General features: G+C 39.4%; 1 protein-coding gene across 1 annotated transcript in view; it reads left to right on the top strand.

Moving 5' to 3' along the window:
• Nucleotides 1-328: 328 nt before the first annotated feature.
• LOC113407389 (serine/threonine-protein kinase TNNI3K) overlaps nucleotides 329-23,960 on the top strand; it is a 168,811-nt gene continuing 145,179 nt past the window's right edge. The window contains exons 1-5 of the mRNA XM_026655826.1: nucleotides 329-430; nucleotides 1,108-1,216; nucleotides 13,112-13,197; nucleotides 15,169-15,266; nucleotides 18,422-18,532. Of these exons, the coding sequence (XP_026511611.1) occupies nucleotides 391-430; nucleotides 1,108-1,216; nucleotides 13,112-13,197; nucleotides 15,169-15,266; nucleotides 18,422-18,532 (444 nt within the window). The 5' untranslated portion in view covers nucleotides 329-390. The remainder of the gene's footprint in view (nucleotides 431-1,107; nucleotides 1,217-13,111; nucleotides 13,198-15,168; nucleotides 15,267-18,421; nucleotides 18,533-23,960) is intronic.

Raw genomic sequence — 23,960 nt, 5'->3', positions numbered from 1 at the left:
AGAGGTAAACACAACCTACCCACAATAAGATTACACACTGTTAATGGGGTCAATTCCATGTCTATTCCTCACCACTGATCTGGTGGCAGTTTGCTCACTCTCCCCTATGTATGGGTAGTCAACAGAAGGAAGCAAATATTTCTGCTGAAACATTTGCAATTTATTCTTGACACTATATTTTAAACAGACTGATTAGTTACCTTTATTATTTTACACTTCATAGCACACACTGTTTTGCTCTGTGTCATTGTTGCATGACATTCCATTTGGCGCACAGTTTATTTTTAGCCAGAGACTATCAAAGTATTTTTCAGTAGGACTGTCACTGCACTTGAACAAGGAATCATTACTGCAAGAACTTTACTGAAACAAAGAAGAAATATTGAACAAATGGGGAATTATAAATCTAGACCAACCCAAACTTGCACTGGTAATTAATGTTGCTTCTTCAAATGCAATATGATATAAATCCATCAACCAGCAGCAAATGTAGCTTTAGCAAATTTACTCATTTGCTAATTTACTCTTGAGTTCAAGGATAAGGTATTGTATTGCTCCTAATCTATATGAAGATTGGCTTGGCTCAAATCACATACAGTATCTATGATAGAAAAAGAGGAAGAAAAGCCAGCAAATTTATTCAAACCATTAGATCATATTAAATTAGATTATTTTGTTGATTTAATTAATATTTAATTAGAACAATACAAAATTTAGAACTATTTTTATTCTGTACTTCTATACTGTTAAAACTTAGATATTTAGAACTAACAAATACAACCTTATGAACTTAACTTTTCACTATTAAAATGAAAAGAGTTTTCCAGAAAGATTGATATATCTAATATGTATGTATAGCATAGGTATGTGTGTGTATATATATTGTTTTACACAAGGAAAAAACTCCTAACTCTTTTTGCATAATACATATAATATTTAAACTGCAAATATCCATAATTTAAACTGAAAGTGTTAGTAGCAAAATAATGTATAATTTGGTAAATTTGATAGTGGAGTTGTTTTGATTACTGGGAGATTGTGATCTGTGTGCTAGTTTTTTATAGGGCATGAAGTATATTGTGAATCATATTTGCTTTTTCTTGTAAGATGAATGGAAGAAGAAAGTTAGTGAATCATATGCTATAATCTTAGAAAGATTAGAAGATGACCTGCAGATCAAAGAAAAGGAGTTCACAGAACTGAAACATGTCTTTAGGTAAATTATTCTGGAAACTTGTTTATTATATTTAGAAACAATAATTATCTTTTAAATTTTGGTGTAGTTGCAAATGTTTTCATATATGTGTCAATGAGTGTTGCACATATGAATAGTCTATATCTGCATTCTATTTATATCTGCTATCTGTTTTCAGGAGTAAGTCCTTATAATTCTGGGCCAGTGTCCCACATCCTACTACCAAGATTAATGGCTGCTTATTACTAGAGCTGGGTGAATACGGCCAAAATTTTACTGCAAATGTATGTTTGAATTTTTTAATGAATTTGCTTTAGCAGTGTACATACCTCCTTTTGTTTATTCTCCAAAAATACTTTGGCAAACAAGTCTACTGGCAAGCATATTTGCAGATTTTTACACAAAGATGCAGGCAGAATAGTTGCTGAAAGTAATTTCAAATTCCTAATTGTAGTCACTTTGTCAGGACACCTGGTTCTAAAACTCCTACTCAACCAATAAGATAACATAATGTTATGGGTCAGGCATGACCACTGCCTAACATTCAGAATAAATGTAAAGAAACCATTGTAATCCGGGCTGAAACAATAGAATCGTAGGATGGGAAGAGACCTTGAGAGGTCTTCTAGTCCAGTCCCCTGCACTCAAGGCAGGACTAAGTATTATCTAGACCATCCCTGACATGTTTGTCTAGTCTGCTCTTAAAAATCTCCAATGACGGAGATTCCACAACATCCTTAGGCAATTTATTCCAGTGCTTAACTAACCTGATGGGAAGTTTTTCCTAATGTCCAACCTAAACCACCCTTGTTGCAATTCAAGCCCGTTGCTTCTTGTCCTCTCCTCAGAAGTTAATGAGAACAATTTTTCTCCTGCTTCCTTGTAACAACCTTTTATGTACTTGAAATAACAGTCGCCCACAAAATACAGACACATGGAAAAGTGGAGTAAAAGCTGAATCATGTGGGGGTTTTCAAACACAGGGGCTGGTGCTTTGATTGATAGAACTGTTTTGGGCAGGGGAGGAGGGTAATTGAGCACAAGCTCAAGTGCCACAGGACAAGATGAAGCAGCTAGAGAAAGCCAAGAATATGGTAACAGAAGGCTGGTAACATAGTCCAGAGAAAAAGCTTTTTGGGAAGAGAAACCGGATGGTGAAGGCAGGCTTGGATCAGCGAACAAAGGAACTGTCTCCTGCTATTTGTTTCCTTCTGTGTTCAGGGAAACAGGACTTTGAAAAGAAAACTTACATAAAAGAAATACCTATTGCCAATTTCTCCTAACTGGAACAAGACCCTGAATTTTCCGCTAGCCATAGGTTAAAAGGGATAATAATACCATGTGAGCTATGTGTCCATTCAAGGCAGCTCGAATAATGAATGCACTCAACAAATGGCTTGTGAATGAGTTAATTTGCAGAAGCTATCCAGTAAATAATTTCAAACATCAAATGCACTTGAGAAAATAATGTGTTCTGTTGCCAGACAATTAACAAATAAAAAACAATATTGGTCAGCTAACTTATTCATTATGATTATTCACTCAGCTATGTTAATTACCATTGTTTGACCCCCCCCCTCCCCCAATTTAAAATGAAGATTGTTGATTATATTGGGCTGGATCCTGCAAAGTGCTGAGCATTCTGGCTCTGAGCCAACAAAGCACTTAAGCACATGCTTAATTTTAAGCATGTGAGTAACCCCATTGACTTAACTTTAAAGTGTGTACTTAAATGTTTTGCTAGTATGCTCAACACTTTGAAGCATTGAGTCCACTGAGCTGCAGTAGAAAGTGTATTTTTGACTCTGAATTAGGTAAAAGAGAAGAAAATAATTCATTATGTGGCTAGCTGGCCACTGGAAGCTGACCACTTTGTCCTGAAACCAAATGTAGGACCACTAAATGTGTCAATGAACCTTCTCTTCTTAAGTGGGGAATGCTATTACTTCCCACTGAAGTCAATGAGAATTACTGATACTTAGCACATTGCAAGGTTGGGCCCTCTGTTACTGACATCTGAAAAGTGGACTTTTGACTTTTAATCAGGGTTGAAATATCTATCGACAGGTTCAGCTCTCCCATCCACCCTGGGTCACTGGAATTGGTCAGTCTTCCTATATGAATCTAAAATCAGAATCTGGTCTGAAGACTATAGTTTTTGTCCAAGATTAATAGTAAGGGCATAATTATTCTGTGTGGATCTGTCACCTCTGAGGAGACATGAAATGAGGCTGGTAGGATACTCCCACACAAGAGAAAATCTTTTGTTCAGTGAGGAAGAAAAATAATTTTGAGAAACTGGTTAGAGGCCAGGGAGAAGTTGGTTATCAGACTGCTGGAGAAGAAATATGGGGTGGCAAGTCTTGTGCACTCTGCTAGTACATTTTTCCGCATAACATACCAGTTGCAGAAGATTTTTGAAAAGGTGTTCTCTTTCCTGTGCTCAGACTTGGTGGCTAAAAGGAAGGTACGGCTAAATGCAGTTTCCCAAAAACAATATCAAAATTATAGTGGCACATTATTGCATCTGTGTAGATTTTTAAGGTTGTGTGTGGAATTTCACTTTATGTGACATGCTTTGCAAAGAAACAGCCTCCAAAAGCCAGAAACATGTAGCTTTATTATATAAAATGAGAGTTCACAATTCACACTGTTCATCTGTTCACACTGATGTTCTTGATATTATCACATGTGCCCTCTGCTGTCAGTCTACCATTGCACAACTCATTAAAGGGTATGCTTTGGATTGTCACATGCCAAAATTGGTGCTGGTCATGTTTATTATTTGTATTATGTCAGTATCTAGAGGCCACAACAAAGTTCAGCTAGACATTGTGTTAGGCTCTGTACAAGCACAAGGGGGAGAAAGTACCTGCCATGAAGAATTTACTGTCTAAATAATTGAGGCAGACAAAGGGTAGAAGAAAATAAGTGTTATCTCCATTTTGCAGCTGTAGTATTGGGGCACAGGATGATATAATGACTTGCCCAAGGTCATACCAGCAATCTGTTGCAAAGCTGGCAAGTGAACCCAGATCAGCTGAATGTCAGTGCAGTGCTTTAACCTCAATCCCATCCTTTTCCGAAGGGTAGCCGATCACAATAACTTCCTGAAAGAGGGACTTATTTGTTCAGAAGGGGATTTGAAACACACTCTGGAGAAGTCAAATTTAGGCTTTGTAACCACAAACTTCATCAAAATCTAAGACCAATGGAAATGATTTTATGAATTTTTTTAAAAAATTACTGTGGAAGCCTTTTCAACACATAAACATTCCCTTGCAATGTTTGCAACTAAATCATTGCTGTCAGAGTATGAGAACCACAAAGTGTAACTGAGTACAAATTGACTATAAACCAGAGAAACTGAAAATCTATTTTCCTCTTCCATGTTGAGAGAAAAGGAAAATGTAAACAGATGGCCTAAGTGGTGAAAAATTAGATTTTTAGTAATATATGAAGTCTTTTTAATAGGGAAGGGAATTTGATCTTTAAAAATATGTGAGTTTTGAACTTGACAGCATCCCCCTTCAATGCTACCATTTGTTTTATGTCACTGAGCTCTAGAAGGGAGGGCAGGAGACATGATTTTCCGATAGAATCATATTTGGGTATTTTGAAACTCTTAAAATTCATCCATCAAGTGAATCAATCCATCTCTCAAATCATGCACCAAAATATATTAAAACAAAAATTCCAAGCATAGGGTTGGGGGTGGGGGGAGACATGTTAACAAAAAGGAGTTTTCCCCCCAACCCCTGGAGTTTCTTTCCCACAATCACCCCTAGGAAAATCTGAAAGAATAGATGGGCCTTACGTCAGTATCATTAATCATGTTATGCCTGAGAGGACACGTATGGAGCTATAATATATTTGAAGAATGAGATTTTCTTTATAGTGAGCAAAACATTTTGTTTTCCTTAGTAAAAAGTAAGTGGTAAATGAAGAACAGTCACTGAAGAAAAAAATGTGACTGTAATGTGTGGAAGAATTATTCCATATCAGAACAGTTTACATTAAGAAAATAGAAATAGGGCCAGCAAGCTCCCTGAATGCTTAATACCTGCCATCTAAGTGACAGATGTGGAAAGTTAGTCAAACTAACATATGCACAAACTAACACAAAGCTAGTCAAACTAACACATGCAACTTTTCAGAAAGGAGTCTAGCTCTTGGTTTCATTAATGGGCTTTACATATTCATATGTATCAGTTCCACATCCCTTTTTTTTACTAGAATATCATTCCTAATGGAATGGGCCTAAAGACCTGGGTTTGTAGAGCCTATTCTAAGTTGGTCGCTGGACCGTATCCAGAATTTCTATTGGGATGATTTTGTGATGGGAAATGCAATTTCCACAAAATTGAAATTTTCTGTGGAAAAATCTTGCTTATGATGAAATGAAATGAAATTTTGGGTTGTTTTTACTGATCGGGATATTTTGTTTTGTTGAACTGACCTGAAATGTTTCATTTCAAATCAGTTCAATAAAACACCAACTTGTATTTATTTCCCTATCAACGAATACATTGGAGTTTGGGGCCCCATTCTCTCCTATGGGCTGAGCTCCTTGGAGGACTATATCTCCCATAATACAATGTGGATTTCCCTTTGGCCAAGCAAGATGCATCACAGGAGTAACATGAATCGAGATTTGTCATGGGTGGTATAATCCAGCTAGGGAGCCTGGCCCATAAGGGACAAATGGGAGACATGAGGTTTCTGAACCACAACTCCCATGAGGCAATGCACCACAACGGGAAAATGCAGTTTAATGCTGAACTGACTTGACACAAAGCATTTCAAATCACTTCAACAAACCAAACAAGAAACATTTTGATTTGGGGGGTATGTTGAAATATTTTGTTTTGATCAAAATGTTTTGTTTTTGTTGAAAATGTTCAAACAAAATGTTTCAAATGTGGAAATGTTGGAATATCCCATGGGATGGAAATTCCAAATTTCACTCAGCTCTGCTGATGCCTAGCCTACTATCCCCCTTCCCCAACTCTGCCCCCACCAAAAAAACTTTGTAAAGATGGAATAATTCATTGCAAAAAGCCACCAGCCATGAAGGTGCACGTTAACACTTAGCACGTTTCTGGTTTAAAGGCTTTTGTCTATACTTAAAATGAATAACATATTAAAACAGGCCCTGGTTCTGATCTCATTTTAACAGTGGTTTTACATTTGTAGGGGGAATTGTATAACATTTAATAGACATCTATGGGACTTATGCACATGTTTAAAGTTAAACATGCTCCAGTGCTTTGCTGAATCAGGATGGATTTAAGCACATCCAAATTAAGCTTGTATTTTGTGTTCTGCTGAAACAAGTCCATAGTGACTGATCCTAATCCCACTGAAGTCACTGGCAAAAAAATCCTGTTTATATCAATGGGACCTGAATTGTCCACACAGTAGTTTTCAAAGAGATTTAACTACTTAGAATATTTGAAGAAGTAGTAATGAGATGATTTGTCCTATGAGGAGACTGGAAAGTTTGGCTTTTGTCTAACATTTCTCTATCAGGGTTATTATTTAATTACCTGTAACTCAAAATCAGATTGATCAATTTCCTTCATACTTCGCAGAAATATTCTCCCTTGCTTCAAGAATAAATGTAGCACTTTCCAGGCCTTCCGCAATTATCCAAGCCAAGTTACCGTCGCTGTTTATCAAGGGCTTTATAAAGGGAGATGGGTGTAACTGTAACTATGCAGAGGTTACTGCCTTTCCATAATATGTCATTAATCATGAGGGGCAGGAATGCCCAATGTAATTGTCTATTATATTATAAAGTATATTGTACATGTTTATTTGCAAAACATGAGGCAGCTTTAATTTACTCATTAATTTTATTGTCAATTTTTCTAGTTTTATTTTTATTAATGAATTCCCTTTTGGGGCTTTGACATGTGCTGTTCTGGAAAAGAGGTCACTTGAGTTGTACACGTGGAGAACAGAGCTTAATGAATCATAAAAATACATAAACTAACATTTTTTAAAAGTATGTTCTGTATTTTTTGCAGAAAAAAGATGCAAGCATCCAGTTTGAATGATGGATTCTTTTTTTAATGAGTCAGAATGGCTATTCATCCTTTTTGAGAGATATATTATTAGAAATCTATTCATAATAATTACTTCATTTTGATTAGTCACCTCACCAAGTTGCAAGCACTGTAAAATCATTAGGCTGTATTAAAACATAGCATGACATTCCAAAAATGTAGAGGAAAATTAAAAACTAAACTGAACTTCGAATGTCACAATAGATAAGTGGTGGTCAGTTGCCCGAGAGTTTTATGTGCGATTACTCTAGAGAGGGCAAAAAGAAAGGAAATTGCATTTCTTTCTTAGGATGGATGTGGCTTATAGCTATATTTTAATTGCACACATCAAAACCAGAAACATTTTAATAGAAGTTAATGGAAAGTCTGAATGAGGGTCTAGAAATTGTTCTAAAATTGATTTTAAAATATCACATTCCAATGCAATAAACCAAGCAGAAAAACAGGGCTATTTAATCACACAATTTGCTGCTGAACATTGTGGGGTCCATATCCTTGTTGATGCACAAGAGTGAATAACTCTGATTGACATTAATGGCAGTTTGGGGGAAGGAATTTATGTGAGAACTCTGTTTTCACAGTACTTCTGCCCTGCCTGGACTCAGGCCATATCCTGGGTCCTCTCACTCCTGCTTTTTCTTACCCTCTCAAGTCCTAGACACCCACAATATAGAGTCCTACATCTACATATTTCCTTGAGCAATGAATCCAGGACTAAAAGCAGGGATGTTTTTATTTTTTTGACATTGGAAAGGCAAAACATGACTACTGAGGTTAAGAGAATGTTCAAGTTGCATGGGTAATCTTCAAGAGTCAGGAAATGCCAGAGTTCAGATTGCACATACCTCCTGAATACTGACCTCTTCTGCATATGCATTACAATGCAGGCTTAATGAAATGGACATATATTACACACCCCCTCTTCTTCCACACCCTCAGATACCCATGTATATCATCTTGTATGAATAAGCAATGTTTATATAAAATGTACCCAGCAACCCACCCTCACACAACTTCCTACATGTTAATGTATAACATAAAGTAATAGTGAAAATTAGCTGACATATATACAGTAGGCCACCTGAGTTTGAAGCTGAATTAGCTTCATGGTTAACCGCCTCACATTCCCAATTGCCCCTAAGGAAGACCATTGATTGAAAAGAATATATTCAGTACATGGGTGCTAGCAATGTTATTAAAATACTTACCTAAGAGAACTTAGCATGTAACTTGCTATGTATTAACATAAAAACTGAGGTCATCTAGTGCTCGAGCTAGGGTGACCAGATGTCCCGATTTTATAGGGACAGTCCCGATATTTCGGGCTTTTTCTTATATAGGCTCCTATTACCCCCCACCCTCTGTCCCGATTTTTCACACTTGCTATGTGGTCACCCTAGCTTGAGCTAATGACCCCTTGGGTTCATTTTGAGGGGCTGAAGCAGTGTGGTTTGAGTGACTGGTTCTTGACTGTGGAATGCACTTCCCACACTGAAAGAGTTGTCCTGGGGAGTACTAGCTACACCTGTTTTAATGATACAACAAAAGCCACTTTGTGGTGTACTTTCTGTTCTTTTCCAGAATCATTATAGGTGATATGCCTCACAAACCATATGATGCCTTCAAGTACTACAATGTGGGCAATGCAATTCCACTCCTTCCTTCTCTCCTGCACACCACTGCCTGCTATGGGTGTTACTTTTGCCAAGAGTATTCACGTTTATCATTAGTATGTGTTATATTTTAAATTCCTTACAGTCAGTAAAAAGGAAAATGTGCAATGCATTTTGTTCTTCCTGCCAAGAAATGTGTTTCAACAACTACTGGACATACTATAAAACAGGTGTAAGATTTGTAATATGTTTCAGTGCAGTTAGGAGCTAGCGTAAAGCTTATTAGCAGATTTAACCTTGTAACATGAAGCTTTGCAGGAAGGACATTTGGCAGATATGGTAGAAACAAGTCAAACTCCTAACTGCGTGGCACAAAATTGTATTATCCTTTGTACTCTATTTCTTTTGTCTTATGAACTGTAATTTGGCACCCTCAAAAGCCATTGTTGTCATATATACTTACTCCTTTAATAGATCGATTGCCATTGCATTTTAAAATTCAGTGCTCTTCATTCAAAACTAGAAGGAGCTTGTCTGAGTTTTGTGGAATATTATACATTTTTGTCAATTTTCAGTGGGAAACCTGTTAGAGTTGGAAAAGTTTGCTCATATGTTCTACAAGTTTCCACCACTCTTATGTGGAAGGCATTGTACCCCCTAGTAGACAGGAAATTTGTTCTTTTTACTAGGCTCTTAACAGGTATTCATTTGAAAGGGCTTCACTGCCCATCTATATATGTGTCATATGGGGAACAGAAACTATTTTCTGCAAAGTCTATACTTGAGTATTCTTTGAAATTAGCTTCATTGTCTCTTTCATTCCCCCAGATATCATGTTGTTGGACTCTTTAGAAATGAATACATAGATTTTTCTAATTTTTTTCTATCACTTTTATCACCTTGAATCATAGAATCATAGACTTTAAGGTCAGAAGGGACCATTATGATCATCTAGTCTGACCTCCTGCACAACACAGGCCACAGAATCTCACCTACCCACTCCTGTAGCAAACCTATGTCTGAGCCATTGAAGTCCTCAAATCATGGTTTAAAGACTTCAAGGTGCAGAGAATCTTCCAGCAAATGACCCGTGCCCCATGCTGCAGAGGAAGGCGAAAACCCCCCAGGGCCTCTGCCAATCTGCCCTGGAGGAAAATTCCTTCCCAACCCCAAATATGGCGATCAGCTAAACCCTGAGCATGTGGGCAGGACGCACCAGCCAGACGCCCAGGAAAGAATTCTCTGTAGTAACTCAGATCCCATCCCATCTAACATCCCATCAGAGGCCACTGGGCATATTTACCTGCTAATAATCAAAGATCAATTAATTGCCAAAATTAGGCTATCCCATCATACCATCCCCTCCATAAACTTATCAAGCTTAGTCTTGAAGCCAGATATGTCTTTTGCTCCCATTGCTCCCCTTGGAAGGCTATTCCAGAACTTCACTCCTCTGATGGTTAGAAACCTTCGTCTAATTTCAAGTCTAAACTTCCTGATGGCCAGTTTATATCCGTTTGTTCTTGTGTCCACCTCGGTATTGAGCTTAAATAATTCCTCTCCCTCCCTGGTATTTATCCCTCTGATATATTTATAGAAAGCAATCATATCTCCCCTCAGCCTTCTTTTGGTTAGGCTAAACAAGCCAAGCCCTTTGAGTTTCCTTTCATAAGACAGGTTTTCCATTCCTCGGATCATCCTAGTAGCCCTTCTCTGTACCTGTTCCAGTTTGAATTCATCCTTTTTAAACATGGGAGACTAGAACTGCACACAGTATTCCAGATGAGGTCTCACCAGTGCCTTGTATAACGGTACTAACACCTCCTTATCTCTACTGGAAATACCTTGCCTGATGCATCCCAAGATCGCATTAGCTTTTTTCAGGGCCATATCACATTGGCGGCTCATAGTCATCCTGTGATCAACCAATACTCCAAGGTCCTTCTCCTCCTCTGTTACTTCCAACTGATGCGTCCCCAGCTTATAACAATAATTCTTGTTATTAATCCCTCTGTCTTATCCATTCCATCCCTTCTTATTTCTTTACAGTCTACCTCATCATTGATGTACAATGCTACTCAACCACCTTTGCCTTTATTTCTGTCTTTCCTAAACAGCACATACCCTTCAATACCTGTACTCCAGTCATGACTACTATTCCGCCATGTTTCTGTTATCTCTAGAATATCTGTTTTCACTTCCTGCACCAGTAACTCTAGTTCCTCCATTTTGTTACCTAGGGTCCTCGCATTGGTGTACAAACATCTTAATTTTTGCTGTTTGGCTTCACTCACATTCTTTACCCAATTAGGCCCAGACATTCTGCCCCCAGTATCACCTATTAGACTGGTATCTACACTACCCTTCCTCCTTATGTCCATTCTCATACCCACGGCTGTATCCTTTCTTACTTCGTTTTCTTCCCTCTCTATGTTCAAATCCAGTGTGGAGATTACCTGGACATCTCCCAACCATCTCCCCCCAATTCCTAGTTTAAAGCTCTCTTAATCAGTTGTGCCAGCCTCCATCCTAGAAGTCTATTTCCCTCCCTACTCAGGTGAAGTCCATCCTGAGAGAACAGTCCTCTGTCCATGAATGCCTCCCAGTGGCCATACATCCCAGAGCCCTCCTTATAGCACCACTGCCTGAGCCATCTGTTGATCGTCATAATCTTGTCACACCTGTGTTGCCCTTCTCTAGGAACAGGCAGAATCCCACTGAAGATCACCTGAGCCTCAATTTCCTTAAGCGTCTTCCCAGCCTGGCATAGTCTCCCTTGATACGTTCCAGCGAGAATCTAGCCGTATCATTTGTTTCCACATGAAGGACAATCAGTGGATTCTTTCCCGCTTCCGTTAGGATCCTCTTCAGCCTCAGATCCACATCCCGTATCTTAGCACCTGGCAGACAGCACACCCTTCTGTTCTCCGGATCAGCTCTGGTTACAGGCCTGTCTAGTCTTCTCAGTAAGGAGTCCCCAATCACGTAGACCTGCCTTTTCCTGGTGACGGTGCGATTCTCCGGTCTATCCCCTGTTCCCTCTGGCTGCAAGTCACCCTTGCAATCCTCCGCAACCCATCCCGTATCCTCCTGGGGCTCATATTTGGTGTTATCTCCATTGACTCTTCCCCTCTTCCTATAGGACTAGCTGCTCTTCTCTTCTTCCTTGCCCTCTCACCTTCAGCGACCACCTGCTGTGCCCCTTCTTCATTTTCCAACTCCGCATACCTGTTCCTGAGCTCTATTTCTCCTTCACTAGTCTGTCTTTTCCTCTGCCCGGTTCTCTTAGTCACATGCTTCCACTGTCCACTTTCCTCACCCAGCAGTCTCCCCTCAGAGTTCTTTGGTCCTGCTTCCATCTGCAAGTCTGAGCTTTTCCCTTCAGGCTCCTCATGTCTTTGCTCCATTATCTGCTCGAACCCTCTTCTAAACTCAACCAGAGTTTCCACCTGCATCTCCAATCCTCGGATCTTTTCCTCCATCAGCTCTATCAGGTGGCACTTAATGCAGACGAAATTCTTTTCAGGTACCCCCTCCAGGATCATGTACATGCCACAGCTTCCACATCCAGTCATCTTCATTGTCTCTTCCACTGCTTGGGTCACTACCACTGCTGCCTCTGTATCTGTCATAGGCTTCCCACCTATATCCGGTAAATCTGGGAAACAAAACAAACCACACCACCACCCACAGCAAAAAACAAACAAACCCCAACAAGCACCAAAACACTGCTAGAACACCACACACTCCCTTCACTAGCCTGTCTGTTCCTCTGCCTGCCTCTTGGTCTTCCCCACAAACTTCCCTTGCAAACTCCCACTCAAACTCCCCTGTTTACAGCTCTGTTTGCTGGCTCCTGTGCTGCTGTAGCTATAGCTGAAAGATGGGGTGGAGGGGGAAGAAGGAACCTTTCTACTTATAGCAGTTTATTTTTCTTCTTAAAAGAAGCTTTCTTCTCCCTTTATTCTTATAATGTAGCTGTTTGTATATGTATGTATAGAAATAATGTCAAAATAGAAATATAGCTCAGGAAAAAGTAAGGGTTGGATTCTGATTTCACTTGCAACAGTAGAAATGTAGATTAATCCACTGACATCAGTGAAGTACCTCTGGATTTACAGTGTTGTGAATGAGTGAAACTATAGTGAGATTTCTCTCTGCAAATTTTTCAAATAAAAGAAAATATGCTAAAAGTTGAAAACTGTGATCATCTGTAAAATCTCTGTTTTCAGCTCTGATGAAGCCTTCAGCAAAGTCAATTTAAATTACCGCACAGAAAATGGGCTCTCTCTTCTTCATTTATGTTGTATTTGCGGTGGTAAGTATTTGAACTTTCATACTCTTTAAGCATGTTATTTACATGGTTAGTGATTTGGTCTGTTTAATAACCCACAGGAACATTATATTTTTAAACTATTTGCCTTCTTTGCATTGTTCTTCTTGATGCTCAGGTAAGCATTAGTTACAACACTCTAAACTGTAGTGACAAGGTGGAGTGGCTCCAAGTAAACTTTGAGCTCCTTTCTAAATCATTCTTCAATGTAGCAAAAATTCCAATCAACTCTGATGCATATTTAAGTACAGATGTGCAACTAACTTGAAATTAGTTATGTTTATTTTGTAATCAAGGGATAGTATTATTCTATATGAAATATACACATTATAGACTGGTATGAAAGTTGAATTTTTGATACTCTTTTCCCACAGAGATAACATTTCATTTTCGTAATATTGTGAAAATGTTTTACAACGTGGCGAATTAAAATAATAATAATGATGATAAAATAAAAATCAGATCTTCTAGCCCAGAATGTTCTCTGATGGGATTCTTGCAGATAGCAAACCAGGAGAACAAGAAAAGTCATGTGAGAGATCATCTACGCACTCATACTGATAGTAGAATTTTCTACTCTGATCCATACTGCAGATCTCTTGTCCACACTGTGCTCATGCATTTTGCACTTGTTCCACAATATGCAACAGAGGTCAGCATTCAGAATCAAAGAGAATTGTACCCTAAGGCTTCGGTGCCACAGGGCACTTAAACATGCATTTAAATGCTTTGCTGAATCTCGGCCCAGATGTATAATCAGTGAGACCGATTATGCACCATTGAAATCAGTGGGAGCTTGCCATTAGCTTCAGTGCGTGTAAGACCTGAGAGAACACACCAGGATTGTTTTAGGCAGTTTTAGAACAGTCGGTTCCCATTAATGGCTAGATTGTGCCTGACGCTGACTGGTACCATAAGGGGGTGGTGCCCTGCCACATGTTGAGAGTTCGTTAAGAAATGGATTCTTGTGTAGTCACAATGTGAGCTAAATTGTGGCAACCCTGAGGGAGAGAGTATCTTCTTCTAGCATAGCTGTGCAGGAGGCAGCCATAATGTGGACCACAGCACTTAAGAGCGGGGGGATAGCTCAGTGGTTTGAGCATTGGCCTGCTAAACCCAGGGTTGTGAGTTCAATCCTTGAGGGGGCCATTTAGGGAACTGGGGTAAAAATCTGTCTGGGGATTGGTCCTGCTTTGAGCAGGGGGTTGGACTAGATGATCTCCTGAGGTCCCTTCCAACCCTGATATTTTATGATTCGATGGCAGAGATGGCAGGAGATGAGAGTGTCTTCATGTTATGGTTCACTAGTATTCCTATAAACTACTATCCCTCTAACAATAAACTGTAAAGGCACCGGGTGGAGCATCACTTTTGGAAGGATCAATTGACATGGTAGGTGTCCAGGAAACCCAACTTGTAAGGCAGGGAGGGAGTCTCATGCTGAAAGAGGAGTTTGTGCTCTTTAGCACCTCAAATATCTCTAAAAAGTCCTCCCTCAAAGATGTGAATGAGATTAGCAAGCGAATAGATGCCCAGTGCCACAAGTGTTCCTGTTAATGGCTAGATTGTGCCTGATGGTGATTGGTACCATAAGGGGGTGGTGCCTGCCACATGTTGAAGGTGTCATCATTTCCCTGTCCACTTTGGAGTCACTAGAAAGTCAGGGGATGCTAGGATGGAGAGCAATCCATTCCCTTCTCGTTGTACACCCATGCAAAGGCCACCACAGTCTACCATTTAATTCTAAATCCAAGTAACACTGTCTGTTACAAGGACTATTGCTTGCATTTTGAATACTGCAAATGTGAATAAAAGTGTTGAGATCTGATCTGAGCTCAATAATAAGAAACTGACAAATCTGTAGCCACACACTAAGTGTGGACGCTCTTAGCTGATTGCCTTCATTTGCATGTTCTTTTCTGTAAATGACTTCTCTTTCCAATTTTTATTATAAAGGTAACAAATCCCATATTAGAACTCTTATGCTAAAAGGGTTGCGTCCATCCAGGTTAACAAGAAATGGATTTACAGCTCTGCATTTGGCAGCTTACAAGGTAAATTAGAAATGAGAAGTCAGCATGTTTGGTAGTCTGCTCTCTCTAAATTACTAATCCCAATGAAAATCTTTATGCCTTGCATACAATATATAAGAAAATTATGTATAAATGCTTGCACACATTAAAATACTATGGACTTACCATCTTTCATGGATACTGTTTAATTCAACCTCACAACATGTCTGTGAGTTAGAGAAGTATTGTTATAACTATGGTTACAGAAAGAAAAACATTTTCACAAAAACTTTACTGCTTCTCCGCCTTGTATTTTGTCACAATTTTGTTTCAGCTAAAGTTTCCCAGTCAGCAGTAATATTTGTTTATTTTATTTTACTTTTTATTTTATCTGTTGTTAAGAACTGACATTGTGATTGGTGATTAATGAAGCAGAAAAATAAAGACAACACCTGCCCCGAAGCACTGTTGTTATCCCCATTTTACAGACAGAGAGACTTAATGCACAGAGAGAGTAAGTGACTTGCCCAAAGTTATACAGTAAATCTATTGGCAGAGCTGGAACTGAAAGTTCCTGGCTTAACTTTCTATTCGCTCATCACAAGACTGTCTTTTCTTTCCTAATTATTGTAATGTGATCAGAGCCATCCCTTGGGTATGGCAAATTGGGGTGACTGCTCCAGGCCCTGTGCTTTGGGGAGCCCCGCAGGCCGGTGTGATTGGCCAGCACCGGGCGCAGTCGATCCCAGAAGTGACGTGTCGATCCCGGAAGTGACGGATTCGTCACTTCCACCCCGGACTCCGCACCCCCCCCAGGGACAGCCCTGACTATGATAACTTGCTATTTCCTTGTTTATTTCTATAATTCTTATACTAGTTTAATTTTATGACCACTGATAACAATTACATTGACTTGTGCCAACCAAAATAATATGGGTAATCAAATCTTATGCTTCAGAATGTAGGATGATGCTCTATAGCAGTCATAAAGAAAACTTTCACCCATGTGAAATGTTGCACAATTAGCTAAGTGCCTTATAGGAATTTTGTTGCCTTACTCTCAAGTAGAATGGTGATGATTTATTTGAGAAATGTTACCTTTCATTTCTTAATTAAAAATTATTTGCAAACAGATTCCAATTATTCTTGAAAGTATTCATTAGATGGGACTAATTTCCGACTTTCTTCAGTAAATGCTGCACTGTCTGCTCACAATTTTCAATGCGTACAGTGAAGTCAATGAAATTTAGGATTATACTTAAAGTTAAGCATATGCTTAAGTGATTTCTTGAATCAGGATCTTAGTTAGTCACCCAAGTCACACAATACTTTTTCTGTGCTCTGATTGGATTCCATGAAGCTAAGCAAACCATTGCAAACTGTGAATTTTGGAATCAAATATACAATCTGAAATTTCTTTTGCAGGACATTTGAAATGTTAAGGCTGCAGGATTTATCAACAGTTAACACACCATAGCATCTATTGTATTAAAATTATTGTATATGGAATGCATAGAGATCCCAGATACGATGGTGTGGTAAGTGCTGGTAAAGGATGACTTTTTAATGGCACTCCCTGTGTCTGGGCTGTGGCCAGATTACCTTGTGAGATTTGATGGGATCGTGGCAGAACTAAGTAGGCTGGACCGAGTTATCACTTGGAAAAGGAATTCTCCAAGGAATTCCTAGCTTAGGCCATTTTATTTTCAGGGTTTTTTTCCTCACTAAATTCAGGTCAAAATATCACATCCAGTAATACAGAACCTTCTTCCATAGTCTTGGGCCTAAAAAGATTGCTTTTCTTTTTTAAATTAAAATTTGGCAAGGAGGGTGGTGTTAGGGAATACTGTAGTTCATGATCTCACATGGAAGTTGATAATTGCTCCAAGAAGCTGAACACATATATTTTCAACACTAACAAAATGGCTTGGGTCAGCAGTCACATCTCCACTGCATGTTCTGTAATGCTGATTCATTCATGGTCTACGCTCATTTTTGTATACACTACAGGGAGAGGGAGCTGTGGTGGCGGCACAAGCTTGAGCATCTCTTGCTGTTGTGGTCTTATTATTTATGATTTTTTTACTGTAGCACTTAGGAGCCCTAGGTATAGACAGGACCCCATTATGCTAAGCAGATCAACACAGAACAGCAACAGCAAAGAGCTGGTCTCTGCACCAAAGAGAGTACAATCTAAGTCTAAGACATGAGACAATGGATGGATACAGACAGATAGTGAAGTACAAGGAAACAATGGGACAGTACTAGTCAGAATGACAGGCAGTGTTGTGTGCGCTGCTATTGGATGCTGAATAGTCATTTGAAGATGTTTTATTTCCAAGATGGCTGACAGGGCCAATTACTCAGCTGATGTAAATTACCATAACCCCATTGGAGTCGGCTGAGGATCTGGCTCAATACAGGAACAAGTCTAGTTTTGCAGTTAGAATAGGGGACTGGGAGTTGTCCTGGCTTCTATTCATGGTTCTGCCATTGATTCACTGAGTGACCCCAGGCAAGTTACTTCATTTCTCTGTGCATAAGTTTACCCCTTTGTAAAGGAGTTCAATAATATCCACCTCAATTGGATATTGTTCCTCATAACACACAGTTTGTGAACTGATCTTAGAGTTTCAACAAATTATTATTATTACTATGATTTCCATTGCCATTGTTATATTTGGCAGGAATATAAACAGTGCTTTAGCTCATTATGTTGTCAACAAGGAGACCCATCCAAAATACCAAGCTCATAAATCTGGTATTCAGCACACTCTTCTGTGTATTTGTGGGATTTCCTTTGTAGATCCTGAGAAGTCCTAACGTGCCCTTCTTCTGGGTTTAAGTATCAGGGGGTAGCCGTGTTAGTCTGTATCTACAAAAACAACAAGGACGTGTCAGTATATAATGCCTGCATCTGTAACTTTCACTCTATGCATCCGAAGAAGTGAGGTTTTTACTCACGAAAGCTTATGCCCAAATAAATCTGTTAGTCTTTAAGGTGCCACCAGACTCCTTGTTGTTTTTCTTCTGGGTTTGACACTCTAATGGTTCTGATATTTAAAATAGTCCATCTGAGCATTTAAAAATGGTTCTGAGGCTAAGTGATATTTAAATAGCTCATAAAATCAGGGAGAGACACAGCTTTAGAGACGTCTATTGGCCTAACAAAAACATTTGAAATGTGTGCATTGTAGGACAGTGCAGAACTTGTGACAGCCCTGTTGCATGGTGGAGCTGACATTCAGCAAGTTGGATACGGAGCTCTTACAGCGCTTCATATTGCTACAATAGCTGGTCATCATGAGGTACGTTTTTCCTCTTCTACACAGGAAATGGTGAGAGTGAATGGCATGATTAATCGGCTCATTTATCTTTTAGCGTGTTACTGCTTAAAACACAGACAAAACAGCACATCAGTAACTCAGTAAATCCAAGTTTCATTTACTGGCACTTCATAACCCCTTGGAGAGGCTATTAGGATTAAAAAAGTTTCTCTTGGTTTGTGTGTACATAGAATACACATGAGTAAATGTACCAGGCATATTCATACATCTCCTGCTCTTTGTATAAAATGTCTTTAAAGTCTTGTTGGAAACCAGTGCTATTCCTTTATTAATATCAAAGAATTTAACAAAAGATTTGTGGTGACATGAATGCATATGAATATCCTTGGTGGGATCGTTGCTTCCTCCCCAGATCTCTGTATGGAAGGGACGCTCCTCTCCAGTGTGGAAGTGAGGGCTCTGTGTCACTGTCTCATCCCCTTCTCCAGATCCTGTAGATTATGCTCCACAAGCTGAGTGCATGTTCTGCACTCAGGGAGGGGGCAGAGATTTGGCCTACTCATATATTCTTATCTTAGAGTTGTATTATCTTCTCTGTGAGTTCTGTCTGGGGATCCCAGGAGCAGCTGCAGTCAGGAGAAGTCCCTAGTATGTGGATGCAACAGAGCCATGGAGCTGTTGAGGTCCAGCATTGGCCATTGCTTTCTATGGACTCCTGGGGTTCCGCCAAGCTTGGGCGTGAGCCCTATGGCTCTCCATCCCTGACAAAATGATCTGGAGGAATTCATTGAGGGGAGCCTTGAAAGGATTTCTTCCTGCAGAATCTGCTCCTGAGGTGGTGGTGGGGGGAGTGGGAAAGAGGAGTTCCACTGGAGGCTGTAGTCCAGCCCCTCCTTAACTAACCCTGCTTTTAGTCGTGAACCTGTTAGCCTATCACTTTCCAGCCTCATTTCAATCATTTCTCATATCATCTCCTTTGCATTGCCCTTGCAACAATTAACTCACTCATTTATTTTTTTTAAATATATTTCTTGAAGTGTTTAATATTATGTGTGCAGAATTACTTTTGTAATGAAGGATTCACAATTGCAAACATAATCATAAATGCACAATTATTTGTGTTCTCAATTCTGCTGCTTAAGTTGAAATTACTGACTTTTACAAAACAACAAAACTAGGCTAACTTGTGGAAACAGACACTTCAGATTTCCTGAAATAGGGCTGGTGGGCAAGGAATGCAGGATAACAACAAGAAGTTACAAAGAAGGTAATATAGAGCACATTGGTGACTATATTCACAGTTGTGTAATCAGTTGTGCAGTCACAGTAACCTCATTTGCATTCAAAAATATCCACTTGGTGTCAATATAGGAATCATCTATGTAACTGGAGGCTTCTGCAAACAACTGTGTGATGCAGTTAAGAAGGTGTGTTGAAACTTTGGCCCATATTATATTAGGGTGGTATTTCTCAACCTTCTTCCATACTAGGGTTCCTCTCTGATCTAGCTGGAACCCACTCGCAGTTTATGGGAAGGACCAGGCATTGAGACTGCCCTGGGGAAAACACTTGCTTTAGGGAATGGACTTTCTTTCTAAACCTGATATTTTTAAAAGACTTTTATTAGAAAGCAACTCAGACTTCAGTTCAGTTCCTAGTAGAGAAGTGTCAACATCACCAGAATTAACACCCTGGTTTGTACTAATTGGCACCTTTGTTGGCATGCTCAGCAGAGAGGATGAAGACTGAATGAGCACAAGGTCCATCTAGGTTCATGCTGAAGCACACTGGGGCGATGGGGGTAGGAGCGGAGGGAAATGTAGGTGTTCTGCAGATAATGAGAGATTTTTTACTTCAATCCAGTCCTTTTTAAACTATTAAATTCAGAAAAAAACATAAGACTAAATAACTAACACTCCTCTAATGGACGGGAAAATAGTTCAGTGAAAGTACTTATTGTAAAGCAACATTCATGATCTAACTGAAACCACAGAAAACAAGGAGGTTCAGAGGTAAGATTTAAACTCTGTCATTCATCCTGCATTGCAAACATCACCAAAATTGACAGTGCTGCCACTTGGAGAGTGTAACAGAACTGCTAGTCCCACAGGCAGAAGCAACAAAGCTGTGCTTATACTTTCATGTGGCTGCCATCTTGGCCTCACTCCACTTGTGAACCTTTGAAACATTCCTGTTTACACTGAAGGCAAAGTCAGCTTAAATATGTCTTTACTATCAAACCAAAGTTAGACTCCTATCTCCCTTTGAAATCAAGGGGAGCTTAACGCTTAACCTGCTTAGGAGCATTTTCAAAGATATTTAAGCACCTTGCTGCATCTTTAGGTATCTAAATATCTTTGAATATTTGGCACCGTGTCTATCTCTGCTTATATGAACTGTTTAGTACAGTGGGGCTTTAATTCTATCTGGGGTTTCTGGGCACTAACATAATATAAATAATAACTACAGCAATCTTGTCCCAGGGAGGTTCAAAGGCACTTTGCAAAGCCAACCTGAGTAATCTGCACTTCCTCAACATTTCCACTGGGAGTGGAAATTCTGTGCTCTGTTAAGCTCTGTACAGATTCACGCTCTGACCATACTCCATAGGAGCCCTACTGGCAAAGGATGCCTAGTGGAGGGGCTGAATCACCATATCCCAACCACTTCCCTCCATCACCAGCATCACTCACATTTTAAGATGTGCTGGCTGCCTAATTCCCCACTCCTCACATCTTGGTGTGGGCAGGGGAGGATGAGGGTGCAGTGTGCTGTTTCATCCCTCCACCTGGCCAGACTTTCTGCCATTGGGGGTCTGGGCCAGGAGAAGCCAGTGCAGACTTTGGCTGATTCTCGCCTCACGTTTGTATTCTCTAAATATTTAGAAAGGGTGAATACAAAAGACACCAAAATGAGAATAACTCCAAATGTTACTTTTGCATTGATTGATTGGGCGCTCGAGATAGAAGCCATAAAGATAAGTCACACGAAAGCCTGGCGTTACCTCTGAAATCTGTGCAGATGTGACAAAGTGAGAAAAAGGATAAAGCACTGTACAGTTAGTCACACACAAAAACTCAATTAAAAAGCTGTTATTCTTCAATGTTTCGGTCAGCAACTCCAACAGTTATCAAGGGACAAATCAATTTGCAGCATCTGTAGGCAACTGTTTAAGTCTGTGGATGGAGAAGCATGCTAATAGAGCAGACTGACATTAAATACTTTATTTTGAAGGTTAGCTTTTCAGGGACTAGGTTTTGCTGGTGGTTTTGGTGTTTGTTTTTTAGCATTACGTTCTTAAACTCATGAGACATCATGTCATTCCCTTCATTAATCAAGTATATTCCTGGGTCTTGTTGTTTACTCACTAGAAATGCTCCCTAGCATATCCTGTCTCAAAAAAAAGTTGCTGTTTACAATGTAAAAAATATATATCTAATCGTTCTGTGCAAGAATTATAATAGGCAAGTTAGCAACAGTCTTATTCGTTTTATGATCCTTTCATCTTCTCTGAAACGTGCTTTGTGTTTTGTGTGTGGACTGTGTGTTACTTGGTAATGATCTTATATACAGAGTGATATTTTGCCTTGCTGGGGGCATGGCATTAAGGGAATTGTCTGTATTCTTTAATGGTATTCTTTAATGGAGCCCCAAGTATCTAAGGCAGAGATCAGCAACCTTTGGCACGCGGCACGCCAGGGTAAGCACCCTGGCAGGCCGGGCCAGTTTGTTTACCTGCCGCATCCGCAGGTTCGGCCGATCGCGGCCCCCACTGGCCCCAGTTCTCCACTCCAGGCCAATAGGGGTGGCAGGAAGCAGCAGCCAGCACATCCCTCGCCCTGCGCCGCTTCCCGCAGCCCCCATTGGCCTGGGACGGCGAACCGCGGCCAGTGGGAGCTGCGATCTGCCGAACCCGCGGACATGAGAGGTAAACAAACCAGCCCGGCCCGCCAGGGGGCTTACCCTGGCAGGCTGTGTGCCAAAGGTTGCCGATCCCTGATCTAAGGTACAATCTGTAGTATATATTCTTAATAAAACAGTGTCTATCTTTTCAAAAATTCCATGTATATAAAGTAAGGCTGTCTGATCATATTATCTTATTGATTCTGTTGTCTTCCTCATTATGCTGGATGCTCATTAGATTGGGTTATTTACTGGAGTCATTTTAATAGCTCATTATTTCCTATAAATGTTATTTACAGCTGGTACATTGCCAGGTAGACCTTTTATAGAATCCCTTTTTCTACCATAAATAGGCTCCAATGTTGCACTCAGATGTGCTAGTGTGGTTCCCTCTCTCTGTGCGTAGCTACATTGACTACACTGTATCTTGATGCAGGATCAGGGTCATATTTTGCTAGACAGTCCCATAATCAAACCATTTTTATGGACATAGGGTGGGCAAAACTGCACATTCACCTGAAACATTGTCCTTGTCATACCTGAACTAGTGCGTACCTTGTCACTGGTCTTTAAGGCTTTGACATCCAAGAAGAGGTGTCCTGGATCTATTTCATAGTCAATAGTAAAGGTGATCTTTGGGAATTGTTTAGTGAATAACTTTACACTGTGCTGTACATCATTTTTATTGATGATGGTAGGGAAGATGCCAGCTATGTAGTATCTGTACAAAATTGGATGAGTATTAAGCTGTTCAGGCCCTGGACCTAAATACCAATCCAAAATTGCTGCAAGTTGATTTATCTATCCCCTGATAGTGTATTGAGCTAAGGACTGAAGCAAAGACTCTTTTAATTTAGATTGTGGAATAATTAAGGTTTGATCTTTATGCATTTTTAAAACATTAAAATAAGTGCATGTCACAGTACAGTATACTTGTATGGGTGTTATTCATCCCAGTGCAGAGGGACTATGCACCATTTTATTTCCATTTAGGCACTCAAAATAGGGTTTTTTGGGGACAGATATGAATAATTCTTAGGGGCACCCTCTTTCCAGTATGGAACTTCACCTATGTCTGAAAATATACTATTTTAAAAAAATATGTTTTTCAAATTCAGAAGGCATATTAATCAGCTGTAGCTACAGATATTTTTATATATTAAAAATAAAAAAATATGTGTTTTCAGTTGAAAACTATGCTATATTGGTGTATAGGTGATATACTTAACACTATTTGTCAGTCATTCTCAACCAAGGGTACGCAGAGATTTTCCAGGGGGTAAATCAATTCATCTAGATATTTGGCTAGTTTTACAAAAGGCTACATGAAAAGCACTAGCAAACTAGTACAAACTAAAATTTCATACAATGATTTGTTTATACTGCTCTATTTACTATACACTGAAATGTAAGTACAATATTTATATTCCAATTGATTTATTTTATAATTACATGGTAAAAATGAGAAAGTAAGTAATTTTTCAGTAACAGTGTGCTGTGATTTTTTTTTTTTTTTTTTTTTTTTTTTTTTTTTTTTTTTTTTTTT

Source organism: Terrapene carolina, unplaced genomic scaffold (genome assembly GCF_002925995.2).
Source record: "Terrapene carolina triunguis isolate 2854851 unplaced genomic scaffold, T_m_triunguis-2.0 Scaffold211, whole genome shotgun sequence".
NCBI lineage: Eukaryota > Metazoa > Chordata > Testudines > Emydidae > Terrapene > Terrapene triunguis.
Note: the sequence above shows the minus strand (reverse complement) of the source record. Positions and strands in the feature narration are given on the sequence as shown.